The following is an 11832-nucleotide window of genomic DNA, read 5'->3' as shown; positions in this document are numbered from 1 at the left end:
AACAGGCTGCGGTGGCAGCTCACGTTTATTGCCCCGTGCCCCGCGCGGGTAACGGGCACAGGAGACCGGAGACCGGCTGGGTCACGGCCCGGCGGGGAGCTGCTGGGGCGGCCCCCGGAAGCGCGTGCTGCCGGTGCACCGGGAGGCCTCCGCGGTGTCCTCGGGGGCCCGGGCTTCAGAGCTCGTCCTGCGGGAGGGAAGGGCGAGGTGCTGGGGAAGGGGCTGGCCAGCCCCCGGCCACGGCAGCAGGGACCGGCCGGGCCCCCCCGGGACCGGCAGCCCAAGCAGAGCAGCTGGAGCTGCTGCCGGTGTCCCGGGACAAGCGGGAGCCGGAGGCTCGGGGGAAGCAGCCCGCAGGCCGTACTTACATCCAGGTCATCCATGGCTGGTGGGGGGCCTTTGTCCGTCACCTTCTCCAGGAGCTGGATGGGGAACAGCCGGCTGTGGCGATTCCAGGTGCCCGGCTCCCCCCATCCCGAGCACCCGCCCACACACCCCAGGACCCCGAGGCCTGCGGCCCAGCTCACCTCTGCGTACTGCTCCATCATGGCCCTCTCCACCTCCTCGTCCCCTTCCCAGTCTCGCCAGTTGTCAAAGTCCACGGAGAGCCAGGCCGGCTGTGGGCAGAGAGCATCTCCTGAGGGAGGGAGCGGCACGGCGGGGCCGCAGCACCCACCCACATCCTCGCAGCCCAGGGGTTGCTCTGTGGGGCGAGCGCAGGCTGCTCCCACGCAGGCGAGGGGGCTGGGGAAGGGCAGAAAGGGGAGCGTGTCCCTTCGCCAGCCGGTGCTGGCCCTGGCCCTGCGTGTGTTAAGGTAAAGGGGAGCCACATCCTTCCTGGAGGGCAGAGGCCTATGGAATGGCGGTAATCGTGATGTTGGGCTATTTGGAAGCTCTGCTGGGGTCCCTGGTGTCTGTCCCGGGGGTAGGTTGCTCCCCGGGGGCTGCGAGGTGCTGTGTGAGGACAGGACATGTGCTGAGGCTGGTCCTGGCTGTTGTGCCACACGCACCTTGATGTTCTCCTTGGTGATGCGTGGCCAGGCCACTTTCTCCTTCCACTTCCTCATAAAGCACGTGATGGAGCGGTCAGAGCGCTTCTCCCGTGAGTCCTGACAAGAGATCAGGTGTGTCTCACCTCAGCGTCTGCCAGACTCCTCTCTGTAATCCACTGCAGACACACACAGGATTAAAGCTCAGCCACGTGCAGGCCATGAGAGACACAGAAGCAGGGAGGCAGGTTGGTTTTGGCCCAAGGCAGCACGGTGAGCGCCGGGCTCAGGCCCAGGGCTCCCAGGCTGGTGTTCACCCCACTCAGGCTCTCGGGAAACGGGCAGGATTCAACGCCAAGCGGTGCTGCTCAGCCCCGCACAGGCTGGGTTTAGCTCCGAGCCTGACGCAGGCTGTCGGCGAGCAGTTTGCTGGGGTAAGGCTCACCTTGGAGTTGACCCTGGCATACAGGTCGATCTCATTGTAGAACTCCACGCCGTCTGCATTCTTGCAACTGCCAAAACACCGCCAACAGCCTGGCTTAGGAGGGGGCCGAGGCCACGCGCAGCCGGCTCTGATGGGGTCCCTCCAGCCCCGCGAGCCAGCCGGGTGGGGGGCCCTCGGCCCCGCCGGGCAGGGTGGTGGCAGCCCACCTGAAGACCAGCCGCTGCTCCTCGATGACGACCTGGACGTCCCTGCTGTCCTCCACGCAGAACTCCAGGTAGACGTAGCGCGGGCGGTCGTACCACAGCGTCTTGGCGGGCTGCCTGTGCAGAGAGCGGGCCGGGGGTGCCTCCGCCGCCCCCCGCCGGGTCCCTGTCCCCCGGGGGTGCCCTGCCCGCGGGGAGTGGGCTGGCCGGGCCCCCCTCCCGGCCCTCCCCAGCCCTGCAGGCCGGCCTGCCCTCGCTCCCCGCGCCGCCCCGCGCTGGAGGGTCCTGCCTGCCGGTGCCTTAGCCCCCGGGCCACGACGGAGCGACCCCCCGGGCACTGCCTGCCCCGTCCAGTCCTGTCCCGCCGCACTCACCTCGCCATGGCGGTGCCGGCTCCGCCCCGCGCTATTTTGGGCCGGGGGGCGTCAGCGGGGGGTGGCAGCGTGGGCGGGGGGGGCGGTCGGGCCGGGCCGGTCGCGGTCACCTCGCGGCCCACTCGCCAGCCCAGCGCCCCGCCCCGGACCGCAACCCCGGGGCCCCGCGGGACCCCCGGCACCCCCCGGGACCGCCAGGCCCCGCTGGGCCGCGGGGGGGCGCCCTGGCGCCACGCAGGCCCCGCCCCCCCGCCGCCAGGCCCCGCCCCCGCCAGGCCCCGCCCCGCGGCAGCAAGATGGCGCCGGTGTGGCGGTGGCGGCGCCGGTAGCGGCGGTCATGGAGGCGGAGGGCGGCCCGCTGGGCCCGGGGGAGCGCTGGGCGCCGGTGGGCGCCGTGTCGGCGGCGGTGACGGCCGAGGAGGAGGAGGAGGACGAGGAGGCGGCGGCGGGCGGGTCGCCGCAGTCGGTGCCGCGGTTGCGGGCTGAGCGGCGGCGGCTGCACGGGGCGCTGCTGGCGCTGGCTTCGCACTTCGCGCAGGTGCAGTTCCGGCTGCGGCAGGTGGCCCGGGCCGGCCCGGCCGAGCAGCAGCGCCTGCTCCGCGACCTGGAGGACTTCGCCTTCCGCGGCTGCCCCGCACCGCTAGCGCCCGGCCTAGGGGGTGCCCCGGTGAGTGCGGGGGGCGCCGCCACCAGGCCAGGCCTGGGCCCCCTGACGGGAGTCCCGTCTCCTTTCGGATAACGGCGGTGGCAGCCCCGGGACCGCTGTGTGCGTCCCACCCAGCTGCTGGCCGGTAGCGGTGGCTGTGAGCCCGTTGGCTGTGGGGAGGCATGGAGGGAGCGTGGCGGCTGAGGTGACCAGCCCCACGCTGCCCAGAGGCCCCGGCTGCCTCCGTGGGAGCTCGCACAAAGCTGGGCTGCCGTGCCGTGTGTGGCCTCGGTGGCTGGGAGCCAGCCTGCGGGGACGGGCGTTAAAGCCCTGCCTTGTGTGTCACTGCTCTGCTCCGCGATACGGTGCTGACTCAGAGGATCCGTGATAACGTACGCTTTGGTTGGCAACGTGCAACGGTGCTTCCTGAGCCCTGGCCTGGTGAGACGGGGTTTGGGTGCAGCAGGTCTGGGGAGGCGCCTCCTTTGTCAGGTGAGGCGAAGCAGCTGGTGCCTCTCCCTGATGCGCAGGCACGTCTCTTTCCTGGACTGGCCTGCAGTGTTGGCTAGTTAGTGCATGAGCTGAAGGAAATGTTCCTCATACTGTGATCCTGTTCTCTGGGGCTTTATTATGACAATAAGTCTTCAATTTTATTTACTGGTATTTTTTTTCCAGAGTGAGCAAGAGAAGCGGGAGCAAATTGAGGTGCAGAAGGAGAAACAGAGAGAGCTGATCCTGCAGCTGAAGACACAGCTGGATGACCTGGAGACATTTGCTTACCAAGAGGGCAGCTATGATTCCCTGCCACAGTCTGTGGTTATGGAAAGACAACGGGTAAGGCTCACAAAACCCTTCTGGCTGTATTTCTTAATATCTGTGAGAGCCTCTTGCAGACGGTAGGAGTTAGTCCTTATGTCTCGCCAGCAGCTGCAGTAGAGTATTAGTAGTTTGTCTGCGCGTGTAAACCTGTCCCATGTCTTCTCTTGCACTTTTCGATGTGCAGCAAAGGTGGCCTGTTTCCAGGGTAACGGATGGGTAAAGGAGTATTTTGAAGCTCACGGGCAGCAGCACCACATGGTGAGATCATGCTACTAACTTGTGTGTTGCAGATGATTATAAATGAGTTGATAAAGAAGCTGGACATGGACTTAAGTGAAGATATTGCAACGCTCTCACCAGAGGAATTGCGGCAGCGTGTGGATGCTGCCATAGCACAGATCGTTAATCCAGCCAGGGTGAAGGAACAGCTGGTGGAACAACTGAAGACACAGATAAGGGACCTCGAAATGTTCATCAACTTCATCCAGGGTCAGTGCTGAATTTTTAGATGAGCAGATTGAATTGCTTTGTAACTCCCTGAAAAAAGTCATGAGGAGGGGGGACAGGTGTCAGAGGATGCAGGAAGAGTTTCTGGCTCACAGGGAAGTACAAATCTCGCTGAAGTGATGGTGGGGAGAACGAGAGACTTGACAAAAAGAGCACAGAGAGGTCTGATAAATATTGACCTTAATACTTGGGATACACAGCTTAAATTCACAAGTGTGAAATAACAGTGTGAAACTCTTGTTTTAGATGAAGTTGGAAGCTCGGGTAAGGTGGAAGATGGACACTGTGAATGTGCAGGCAGAAAAGATGGTGGTGGTTCCTGCAAACCAAATACACGGCCTTCTGGAAACAGAGGTGGGCGCTGCTTGGCTCAGAGCTTCCACACTGCTCCCGCTGCCACACACTTGGGGTTTGGCAAGCACAAACCAGCATCCAGTCACACTAGGCTGCTTTGCTTTTTCCTGGCAGCTGGATTTTCTGCTTTCCTGCTCTGACTGACACAAGCCCTGTGTCCAGTTCCTTTACCCTTCCTCTGTGGGATCATGAGTGTAATCACAGAACCTGAGCCTGGGCATAGAGGGTGGGATTGGTCCTCAGCAGGGATCAGGAATAGTAAGGGACTTGTGATGCTTAGTGCAAAATGCAGACAGGCTGAGCAGCCTTGTCTTGTACACGCTGTTGGGCCGCACTGTAATTAATGCTGTTTGAAGACTTAGCTCTGTGAGCAGGTACAGGGAGCTGGATGGATCCAGTGTTCTTTATAATTTGAGACTTGTCTACTTATCACGTGAATTTATTGGAGCTAGAATAGTATACTAGAGGAAATACTACAATACCTTTGCTTTTTGTAATCTGAGGCATCTGCTGCTAGTCAGGGATGAAATTTGGGTCTTAGCTGGTGTGGCTGCTCTTAAAAATTGAATTTAATAATGGCTTCAGGAATAAGCAGTATATGTTAGCCTGCTGAGACAAGACGCTTCTTAAAAGTAAGCAGTGATCTCCTTCAGCAAAGGTTTTGATATCTCTTGATTACCGGTGTGATATCGTCGTGTCTAAAGAATGATCTTTCCTCACTGTGTACATGCCCACTAGCAAAGCTGTTGTAGGGTTTCTTCTCTGTAAGATGACCCGATTGTCGAGAACAAGATATGCAAATGTTTGCTTTTCTGGTTGGCTTCAGCGCTTTGAAACTAGAAAAAGTAGCATCAGTTCTAGTGACAAAAGCTCCCAAGGAGGAGAAGCAGGCATTTGTGCTCCCTTTGTGTATATGAAAGACCAGAGCTGGTGATTCCTTAATGAGATTTTTTTTATTCTTTTCTAACCTGATCAGTGAACCCAGAAGATGCCAGAAAGATGCGAGAGACAGGCCTGCACCTCATGCGTCGCATGCTGGCCGTGCTACAAATATTTGCTGTCAGTCAGTTTGGTTGTGCTACTGATCAGATTCCTCGGACCCTCTGGCAGAAGGACCAAGCCAACAAGGACTATTCCCCCTTAATTAAGAAACTGGAGTTGTCAGTAGAGCGGGTGAGGCAGCTGGCTCTGAAACACCAGCAGGAAGACCACGTTATCAGTTCCTCCGACCTGCAGGACGTTCCCTTAGGAGGCAGAGATGAGCTGACTCTAGCTGTGCGGAAGGAGTTGACCATAGCTTTGCGGGACCTGATGGCTCACGGGCTCTATGCCTCTTCTCAAGGAATGAGCCTGGTCTTGGCACCCATTGCGTGCTTGATTCCTGCGTTCACCTCATCGCCGCAGACCATGCACCCCTGGGAGCTCTTTGTGAAGTACTACAATGCTAAGAATGGACAAGCCTTTGTAGAATCCCCGGCTCACAAGCTCTCCCAGTCCTTTGCCTTGCCTGTGACGGGAGGAGTGGCCGTTACCCCCAAGCAGAGCCTGCTGACAGCGATTCACACTGTCCTGACGGAACATGACCCCTTCAAGCGCAGTGCAGACTCTGAACTGAAAGCTCTGGTGTGTATGGCGCTGAACGAGCAGCGCCTGGTCTCCTGGGTCAATCTGATCTGCAAATCTGGAGCTCTGGTACAGTCCCACTACCAGCCATGGAGCTACATGGCAAACACAGGCTTTGAGAGCGCGCTCAATGTTCTCAGTCGCCTCAGCAACTTGAAATTCAACCTCCCGGTTGACCTGGCTGTCCGGCAGCTGAAAAACATCAAAGACGCTTTTTGATGTATTTTTGTTGTAGGTCATCCGGTTTTCCACAAGTAGGCAGCTGTTGGGCTCAAGAAGCCTGGCTTTTTTAAGACTAAGTTCAGCTCTTTGAAACTGGTATTTGCTTTTAGGGAAATCTCACGGTGTCTTGATGCTGGAAATCTGTGTTTGACAAGGCTGCTGCTGCAAAGCTGCTGGAGGCCACATGCTGTACAGCACCTCACCCTGCCCCCTTTTGTGCAGCTCGGAAGTGGCTGCGCTGGTGAGCAGGTGCCTGCAAGCGTGCGGTGCGTGGGGCTGGCTGCCTGAGCGTGGTAGGGGGCTGGCCACAGAGCGATAAAGCCCCTTGGAATGCGCAGCCTGGCTCCTGTGCCCCATCTGCACACTTGGTTCTCAAAGTTTGTGCTCTAAAAGATGCCCCTCGGAGACACCTCTCCCAGGAAGGCCAGGCAGGCCGGCAGGTGTTTGGTTGCCTCATGGCAAATGACTTCCCTGCCTGCTGTATGGATGAGGAAGACACGTTGAGCTGCAGGCATGGGGGGCTGTGCTCCGTGGTGGCTCCGCAGGCCGCAGAAGTGGCCCCGTTCTTCAGGCTGCCGGTGAGGGGCTGGCACTGGGAGCTTCCTCTGACGGTCCCCGAGCTCCTTTTTTGAAGCGTTTGTGCAGTGGTCAGTGTGCCAACGGCCCCGTGTTTTCTAGGGGATTCATTAAATCGCTTTAGCAAGTGTCTGTGGGGGGAGACCCATCTCCAGTAACCGTGTTTGAATGTGTGTACGCTGCTGGCCTTTGTGCCGCACGTGCTGGGTCGCCGGGCTCGGAATCCCGGGATCGGGCTTTACATTTTCTGTAATTCCTGCCAGAACAGGGCCTGGCTTTGTGCTGCGGTGGGTGGTCAGGCACCCACTCCCCGTGGGGCCTACCTTGCCACAGCACTGGGAGTCGGGGGGGTGGCGGTGGGGATTGGGGTAGGGGGGCTGGGAGTGGGGGGGGACACTGGGATCAGGACTGTGAGAATGTGGGGGGGGAACCGGGATGGGGGGATGCAGGGTTTGGGGGGCACCGGGATGGTGTGGGACACTGGGAGCAGGGCTGTAAGAATCAGGGAGGGGTACTGGGGTGGGGGGATGCAGGGTTTGGGGGGGGGTGCTGGGGGACACACTGGGATCAGGGCTGTAAGAACCGGGGGGGGGGGGAGGGGGGGGCGGGGATATCGGCGTGGAGGGGGGGGTGGGTGGGGTGTTGGGATTGGGGGGGCACCGGGGCTGTAAGAATCGGGGGGAGGGGGTGGGATTGGGAGGCACCGGGATGGGAGGGGATGACACTGGGATCAGGGCTGTAAGAATCGGGGGGGGGGGGGCTGGGGTTGGGGGGCACCGGGAGCACCCCAGGAGTGGGGCAGGAGGCGCCGGGATGGGGGCGACATGGTGATCAGGGCGGTGAGAATTGGGGGGGGGGGGGGTACCGGGATGGGGGGACACCGAAATCAGGGCGGTGAGAAGCGGAGGCGGGGGTGGGGGGTGAGGCAGGGATTTGGGGGCACCGGGAACGGGAGGGGCCAGGAGCGGGGCCGAGGGCGCGGGGGGCGGACACCGGGTACTGCGGCCCGTTCGCCGGCACCGGCGGTGTGGCCCCGCGCATGCGCGCCCGGCTCGTCGCGGCGGAGCGGAAGTGACGGCGGTGACACGGGGTGAAAGGTCGGGGTGAAAGGTCGGGGTGAGGCGGCTGCGTCCTCTTCCGGCCTGGGCGCCATCGCCGCTGGATCCTCGGTGAGTGCGGGGCCGGTGAGGGATCCGCCGCCATCCGCGGGCCGGGGGCGGCCGGGGGCCGGGCTGTGACCGCGGCGTGCTGTGTCCCGCAGAGATGGGCAAGTTCATGAAGCCGGGGAAGGTGGTGCTGGTGCTGGCCGGCCGCTACTCGGGGCGCAAGGCCGTCATCGTGAAGGTGAGCGCGGGCGGGCCCGGCCGCTCCTGCCGGCGGTGCCGCGGGGTGGGCGAGGGCCCGGAGCGCTGCCGCGGGCTCTCTGGGGAGCGGCCGCCCCGGCGGGGCTGCTGGCGGGGCTCCGCGGTGCCATGGCCGCCTGCGGTCGCTGTGTTTCAGAACATCGATGATGGCACTTCGGACCGGCCGTACAGCCACGCCTTGGTGGCAGGCATCGACCGGTACCCGCGGAAGGTGACAGCTGCCATGGGCAAGAAGAAGATCGCAAAGAGGTCCAAGATCAAGTCCTTCGTCAAGGTTTACAACTACAACCACCTGATGCCGACCCGGTGAGTGGCCGCAGGAGTGCGGCTGGCAGGGCTGCGGCTGTTGCTGCCGGGGTTGGGGGAGTCTCGTCTCTTCAGCGGTCGTAGCTCTTGTGTGTTCTCTCTAGTGAACACTGGGAGTCACTAAGCATCGTAATTACGCGGTTGGAGGAACGTGGGGTGCACACCCTGCAAAAACAGACTTGGGGGGTGTGAGGCTGACAGGAAATATTAATGAACTACTGAAATAAGGCAGCTGGCTCTTATTTTAGCTACACTCACTTTGCTCTTGATCGTGGATGATCCTTTGAGGCAAGCACGAAGCTCTGGGGTGTTGGTAGAGCTGCTGCAAGCCAGTGACATTTCATCCCATCTCCTGGGAGCTCCTGCTGGTGCAGGTGGCCAGATGCAGCACAGTGGATAGAACTGTGTACAGTCCCTTGTGATGCATGTAGCTGTTTCCTTTATAGACTGCATTAAATGCCTTTGAATGCTTTTGGTTTGGTGATTTCCTGAGCTGAGAAGGCTTTAAGGACTGTAGTCCCCTACGCTGGCACTAGCATCTGTGTTTGACAGCAGCTTTGGGCTGCTCACTTCATTTTCATCCCCCTGCCACATACCGCAACTGTTGTGAACCTGGCTGCTCTCCTGGCCAGGTATTCTGTCGATATTCCACTGGACAAGACGGTGGTCAACAAGGACGTGTTCAGGGACCCCGCTCTAAAACGCAAAGCGAGACGTGAAGCCAAGGTGAAATTTGAGGAAAGGTGAGTGGGAAGCTGGTCTCTTCAGCGGTGTCAGAGGACTCGGTTGCAGTTGTGCTGTAGCCTGGGTGAGTCCCGGGTTGGACGCTTCTGCCCCAAATTCCTCAGATATGTTTGTGGTTGAGGGCATTTCTCCTCACCTGCTGTGCGTGTTTATGCAGCCGTCTGTTCGGGGAGCGGTGGGTTGAGATGGGGAGCAGTTGACCAACAGCCGCAGAGGTGGGCTGATGTTTATGGCGATGCTGTGGCCTCCTGCTGGCACGAGCGGGGGCCTTTCAGGTGCCAGATGACGATCTCTTGGCATCACGCTGCCAGTTCATCCACTGCCTGTCACTGGGTTGAGTGGGACAGGGCAGTGGTGATGCTTTACCTAGAAGCGTTGGGGTTAACGGTCCTTCTGGTCAGTTTTCTGTTCAGAAGCTCCTTCAGCAGAAGAAGTGGTGCAGCCTCAGCGGGACGCAGGGTGTCTCATGGGCAGCCCGGGGCGCTGGCTGTTTCAGAGCACCCTGCCCGTGATCGTAGGCCAATCGCAGGCACCTCCCGGTGGCTGCCCTCTGCACAAGGTGTCTAGTGGGGCTCTTGGGCTGGGAGCCACTGTAGTGCAGGTGTCCTTCACAAGGTGGCTTCATCAGAGAATTTGGAAGCTGATGTTCACTTCCATCGGGAGTTCAAACCTGTAAAGCAGTTGTAGTGGCAGCCTGGGCTGAAGAGACCAGGTGAATTCCCTGTGGGCGAGCAGGGCACTGCATCCTGCCTGGCTGGGAAGTCAAGGACATCTAGGGTGTGGGGCTGGTGCTGTTGCCTGTTGGTACGGAGCATTCTCTAACCTATGTGTTCCTCTTCCAGATACAAGACAGGCAAGAATAAGTGGTTCTTCCAGAAGCTGCGATTCTAAAAGTGTAACAAGGTCGCATCAATAAATGTTTATTAAAATCCGTTTTGGTTTGTTGTATGGAAAAAACCTTCCTAGGCCTTTTTCTCTGTGGTGCGGGTGTTCTTCTTGGTGTGTCTGTAAGAGCTGGGAAGGCCGTCACCATCCAGGGGGGCTGGGGTGGGACCAGGGGGGCTGGGGTGGGACGGTGGAGGGCTGTGCGGCCAGACATCCCTGAGCTGCCCTCGCACGAGGGTGACTGAGGCTGCTCCTGCCCCTCCTGGGAATCTGCCATTCCCAAAATTGCGGTCATCCCTGCGAGAGGACTGGGGGGGGGAAGGGGGGGATGGGGGGGGAGAGGGCAGAGGGGTGGGAGAGGGAAGGGGGGGGAGGGCAGAGATGGGGGTAGGTGCCTCGTCTCTGGCTGAACGGCGGTGGCCTCCGGCGACCGTTACGTGTTCCGTTGCTCGGCGGGTTGTGTCGCGCAGGGGCCGGGGGAGGGTGGGCTCCGTGGGGATGCGGGGGGCGTTTCCCGGCGGGGGGGGGGCCGGGCTGCGGCGGGAAGCGGGCGGAGAAACGCGGGTTGGGGTCAGCACCGCCCGCGGGGGGGGGGCGGGGCCGGGCCGAGGAAACGAAAGTGAAAGCGACGGGCGGGAGGAGGTGCGGGGCGCACCGGGGTCCCACGGCACCAGGGTTCCCACCGGCCGGGCCGGGCTCCCCGGGGCTGAGCCAAGCCGCCGTCGTTCCGCCGCCAGCACCGCCGGGATGGATCCGGACGAGGTGAGGGGCTGAGCCCCGGGGGGCGGCGGGCCGGGGCGCGGGGCCGCTACAGCGCGGCTGAGGACCCCTCCTGCCTTTAGGACTTCATATACCTGATCGCCCCCGGGTGCGTGGGGAGAAGCTGCCTGGAGCTGACCCCCGAGCGAGTCCGACAGGAGATCGAGCGCTGCAAGGTGAGTCCCTGGGCGGAGGATCGGGCCGGGATCGGGCCGGGGATCCCCACGGCGATCCAGCCAGCCTGGGCTGTGAGCTTGGCTTTCTGATTTTTTTCTCGGACTCTTGAGCTAGAAGTGGTGGCGAGGGGGTGTCCCATGGCTAAGAGAGCCCGCGCTGGGGTCCGGGGCTCCACGCTGGGCGCACCCACCTCCTTCCCAGGCTGAGACTGGAGAGCTGCTGAGGTGGTGGGACATCCGCAGGGTCTCACATGTCTCCCACAGGAACTTTGCAGCGCTCTGGAGCAAGAACATGTGGACCTACAAATGGCCAAGGAAGGCGTAGAGAGAAGGACACAGGAGCTGAGGAAAGAAGGAGAACTTTGTAAAAATTTTGAGCAACAAATGTCTTTAAACAGAGATGAAGAGGGATCCCTCCAGGTTGGTGGTCGGAGGACTCGTTATGGGCTTGGGAAGGGGGTGGTGGGTGGTGGGATGCATCCCTCAGCTCGCTGTGCTGGGGCCACGTTGCTGTGGAGCCGGTGGAGGTCCCACAGGGTGTCACATCGGGGCCGTGCCGAAGGGCTCTCGTTGAACGTGAGGAGCCAGGGCAGGGCTGCAGGCTGGCAAGAGCAGAAAAAGAGTGGGTGGGCCCGTGTCCACAGACAGTGCTGTGCTTAAAATGGGGAGCGTGCTGCAGCCCCTCGCACCCCAGTGCTTCCCTTGCTGCCCCATCTTTCTTTCCTTCCAGGCGAGCATTTGTTTAGCAAAGGAGGAGCAGAACAGACTGATGCAGGAGAAGCAGGTGTTGCAAAAGAAACTGGAAGAAGTGAGGAAGAGAGTCCTCTGGGAGGATCTGGC

The 11832-nt window shown here is 61.1% G+C and overlaps 4 protein-coding genes across 4 annotated transcripts in view; 3 read left to right on the top strand and 1 right to left on the bottom strand.

Moving 5' to 3' along the window:
* Positions 1-7: 7 nt before the first annotated feature.
* On the bottom strand, positions 8-2219 carry PTGES3L (prostaglandin E synthase 3 like). Its single transcript, XM_037411083.1, has 7 exons — positions 2012-2219; positions 1641-1754; positions 1435-1501; positions 1011-1109; positions 528-617; positions 369-422; positions 8-187 (listed from the first exon to the last, which is right to left on the bottom strand). Exons 1-7 carry the CDS (start codon positions 2017-2019, stop codon positions 176-178), a joined length of 444 nt encoding a protein of 147 aa, XP_037266980.1. The 5' UTR covers positions 2020-2219; the 3' UTR covers positions 8-175.
* A 60-nt stretch (positions 2220-2279) lies between these two features.
* Positions 2280-6889, top strand: RUNDC1 (RUN domain containing 1). The gene is made up of 5 exons (XM_037411068.1): positions 2280-2678; positions 3333-3491; positions 3767-3965; positions 4230-4337; positions 5314-6889. The coding sequence occupies exons 1-5, from the start codon at positions 2349-2351 to the stop codon at positions 6177-6179; spliced, it is 1662 nt and encodes a 553-aa protein (XP_037266965.1). The 5' UTR covers positions 2280-2348; the 3' UTR covers positions 6180-6889.
* Positions 6890-7815: 926 nt separating this feature from the next.
* On the top strand, positions 7816-10104 carry RPL27 (ribosomal protein L27). Its single transcript, XM_037411085.1, has 5 exons — positions 7816-7927; positions 8020-8102; positions 8259-8428; positions 9061-9171; positions 10015-10104. Exons 2-5 carry the CDS (start codon positions 8022-8024, stop codon positions 10061-10063), a joined length of 411 nt encoding a protein of 136 aa, XP_037266982.1. The 5' UTR covers positions 7816-7927; positions 8020-8021; the 3' UTR covers positions 10064-10104.
* Positions 10105-10660: 556 nt separating this feature from the next.
* IFI35 (interferon induced protein 35) overlaps positions 10661-11832 on the top strand; it is a 1831-nt gene continuing 659 nt past the window's right edge. The window contains exons 1-4 of the mRNA XM_037411552.1: positions 10661-10819; positions 10900-10992; positions 11257-11412; positions 11723-11830. Coding sequence (XP_037267449.1) covers positions 10805-10819; positions 10900-10992; positions 11257-11412; positions 11723-11830 — 372 coding nt within the window. The 5' untranslated portion in view covers positions 10661-10804. The remainder of the gene's footprint in view (positions 10820-10899; positions 10993-11256; positions 11413-11722; positions 11831-11832) is intronic.

This window comes from Falco rusticolus, chromosome 18 (genome assembly GCF_015220075.1).
Source record: "Falco rusticolus isolate bFalRus1 chromosome 18, bFalRus1.pri, whole genome shotgun sequence".
In the NCBI taxonomy this organism is placed as follows: Eukaryota; Metazoa; Chordata; class Aves; order Falconiformes; family Falconidae; genus Falco; species Falco rusticolus.
Note: the sequence above shows the minus strand (reverse complement) of the source record. Positions and strands in the feature narration are given on the sequence as shown.

Bases quoted from the DNA above. Each gene is read 5' to 3' on its own strand.
- PTGES3L (XM_037411083.1), bottom strand. The intron at 1,502-1,640 runs GTGGGCTGCCAC...GTGTTTTGGCAG, and splicing joins GAGCAGCGGCTGGTCTTCAG to TTGCAAGAATGCAGACGGCG. The intron at 618-1,010 runs GTGCGTGTGGCA...CTCTGCCCACAG, and splicing joins TCACCAAGGAGAACATCAAG to CCGGCCTGGCTCTCCGTGGA.
- RUNDC1 (XM_037411068.1), top strand. From the start codon at position 2,349: ATGGAGGCGGAGGGCGGCCCGCTGGGCCCGGGGGAGCGCTGGGCGCCG. The intron at 2,679-3,332 runs GTGAGTGCGGGG...TTTTTTTTCCAG, and splicing joins CCGGCCTAGGGGGTGCCCCG to AGTGAGCAAGAGAAGCGGGA. The intron at 4,338-5,313 runs GTGGGCGCTGCT...TAACCTGATCAG, and splicing joins ACGGCCTTCTGGAAACAGAG to TGAACCCAGAAGATGCCAGA.
- RPL27 (XM_037411085.1), top strand. From the start codon at position 8,022: ATGGGCAAGTTCATGAAGCCGGGGAAGGTGGTGCTGGTGCTGGCCGGC. The intron at 8,103-8,258 runs GTGAGCGCGGGC...GCTGTGTTTCAG, and splicing joins GCAAGGCCGTCATCGTGAAG to AACATCGATGATGGCACTTC. The intron at 8,429-9,060 runs GTGAGTGGCCGC...TCTCCTGGCCAG, and splicing joins AACCACCTGATGCCGACCCG to GTATTCTGTCGATATTCCAC.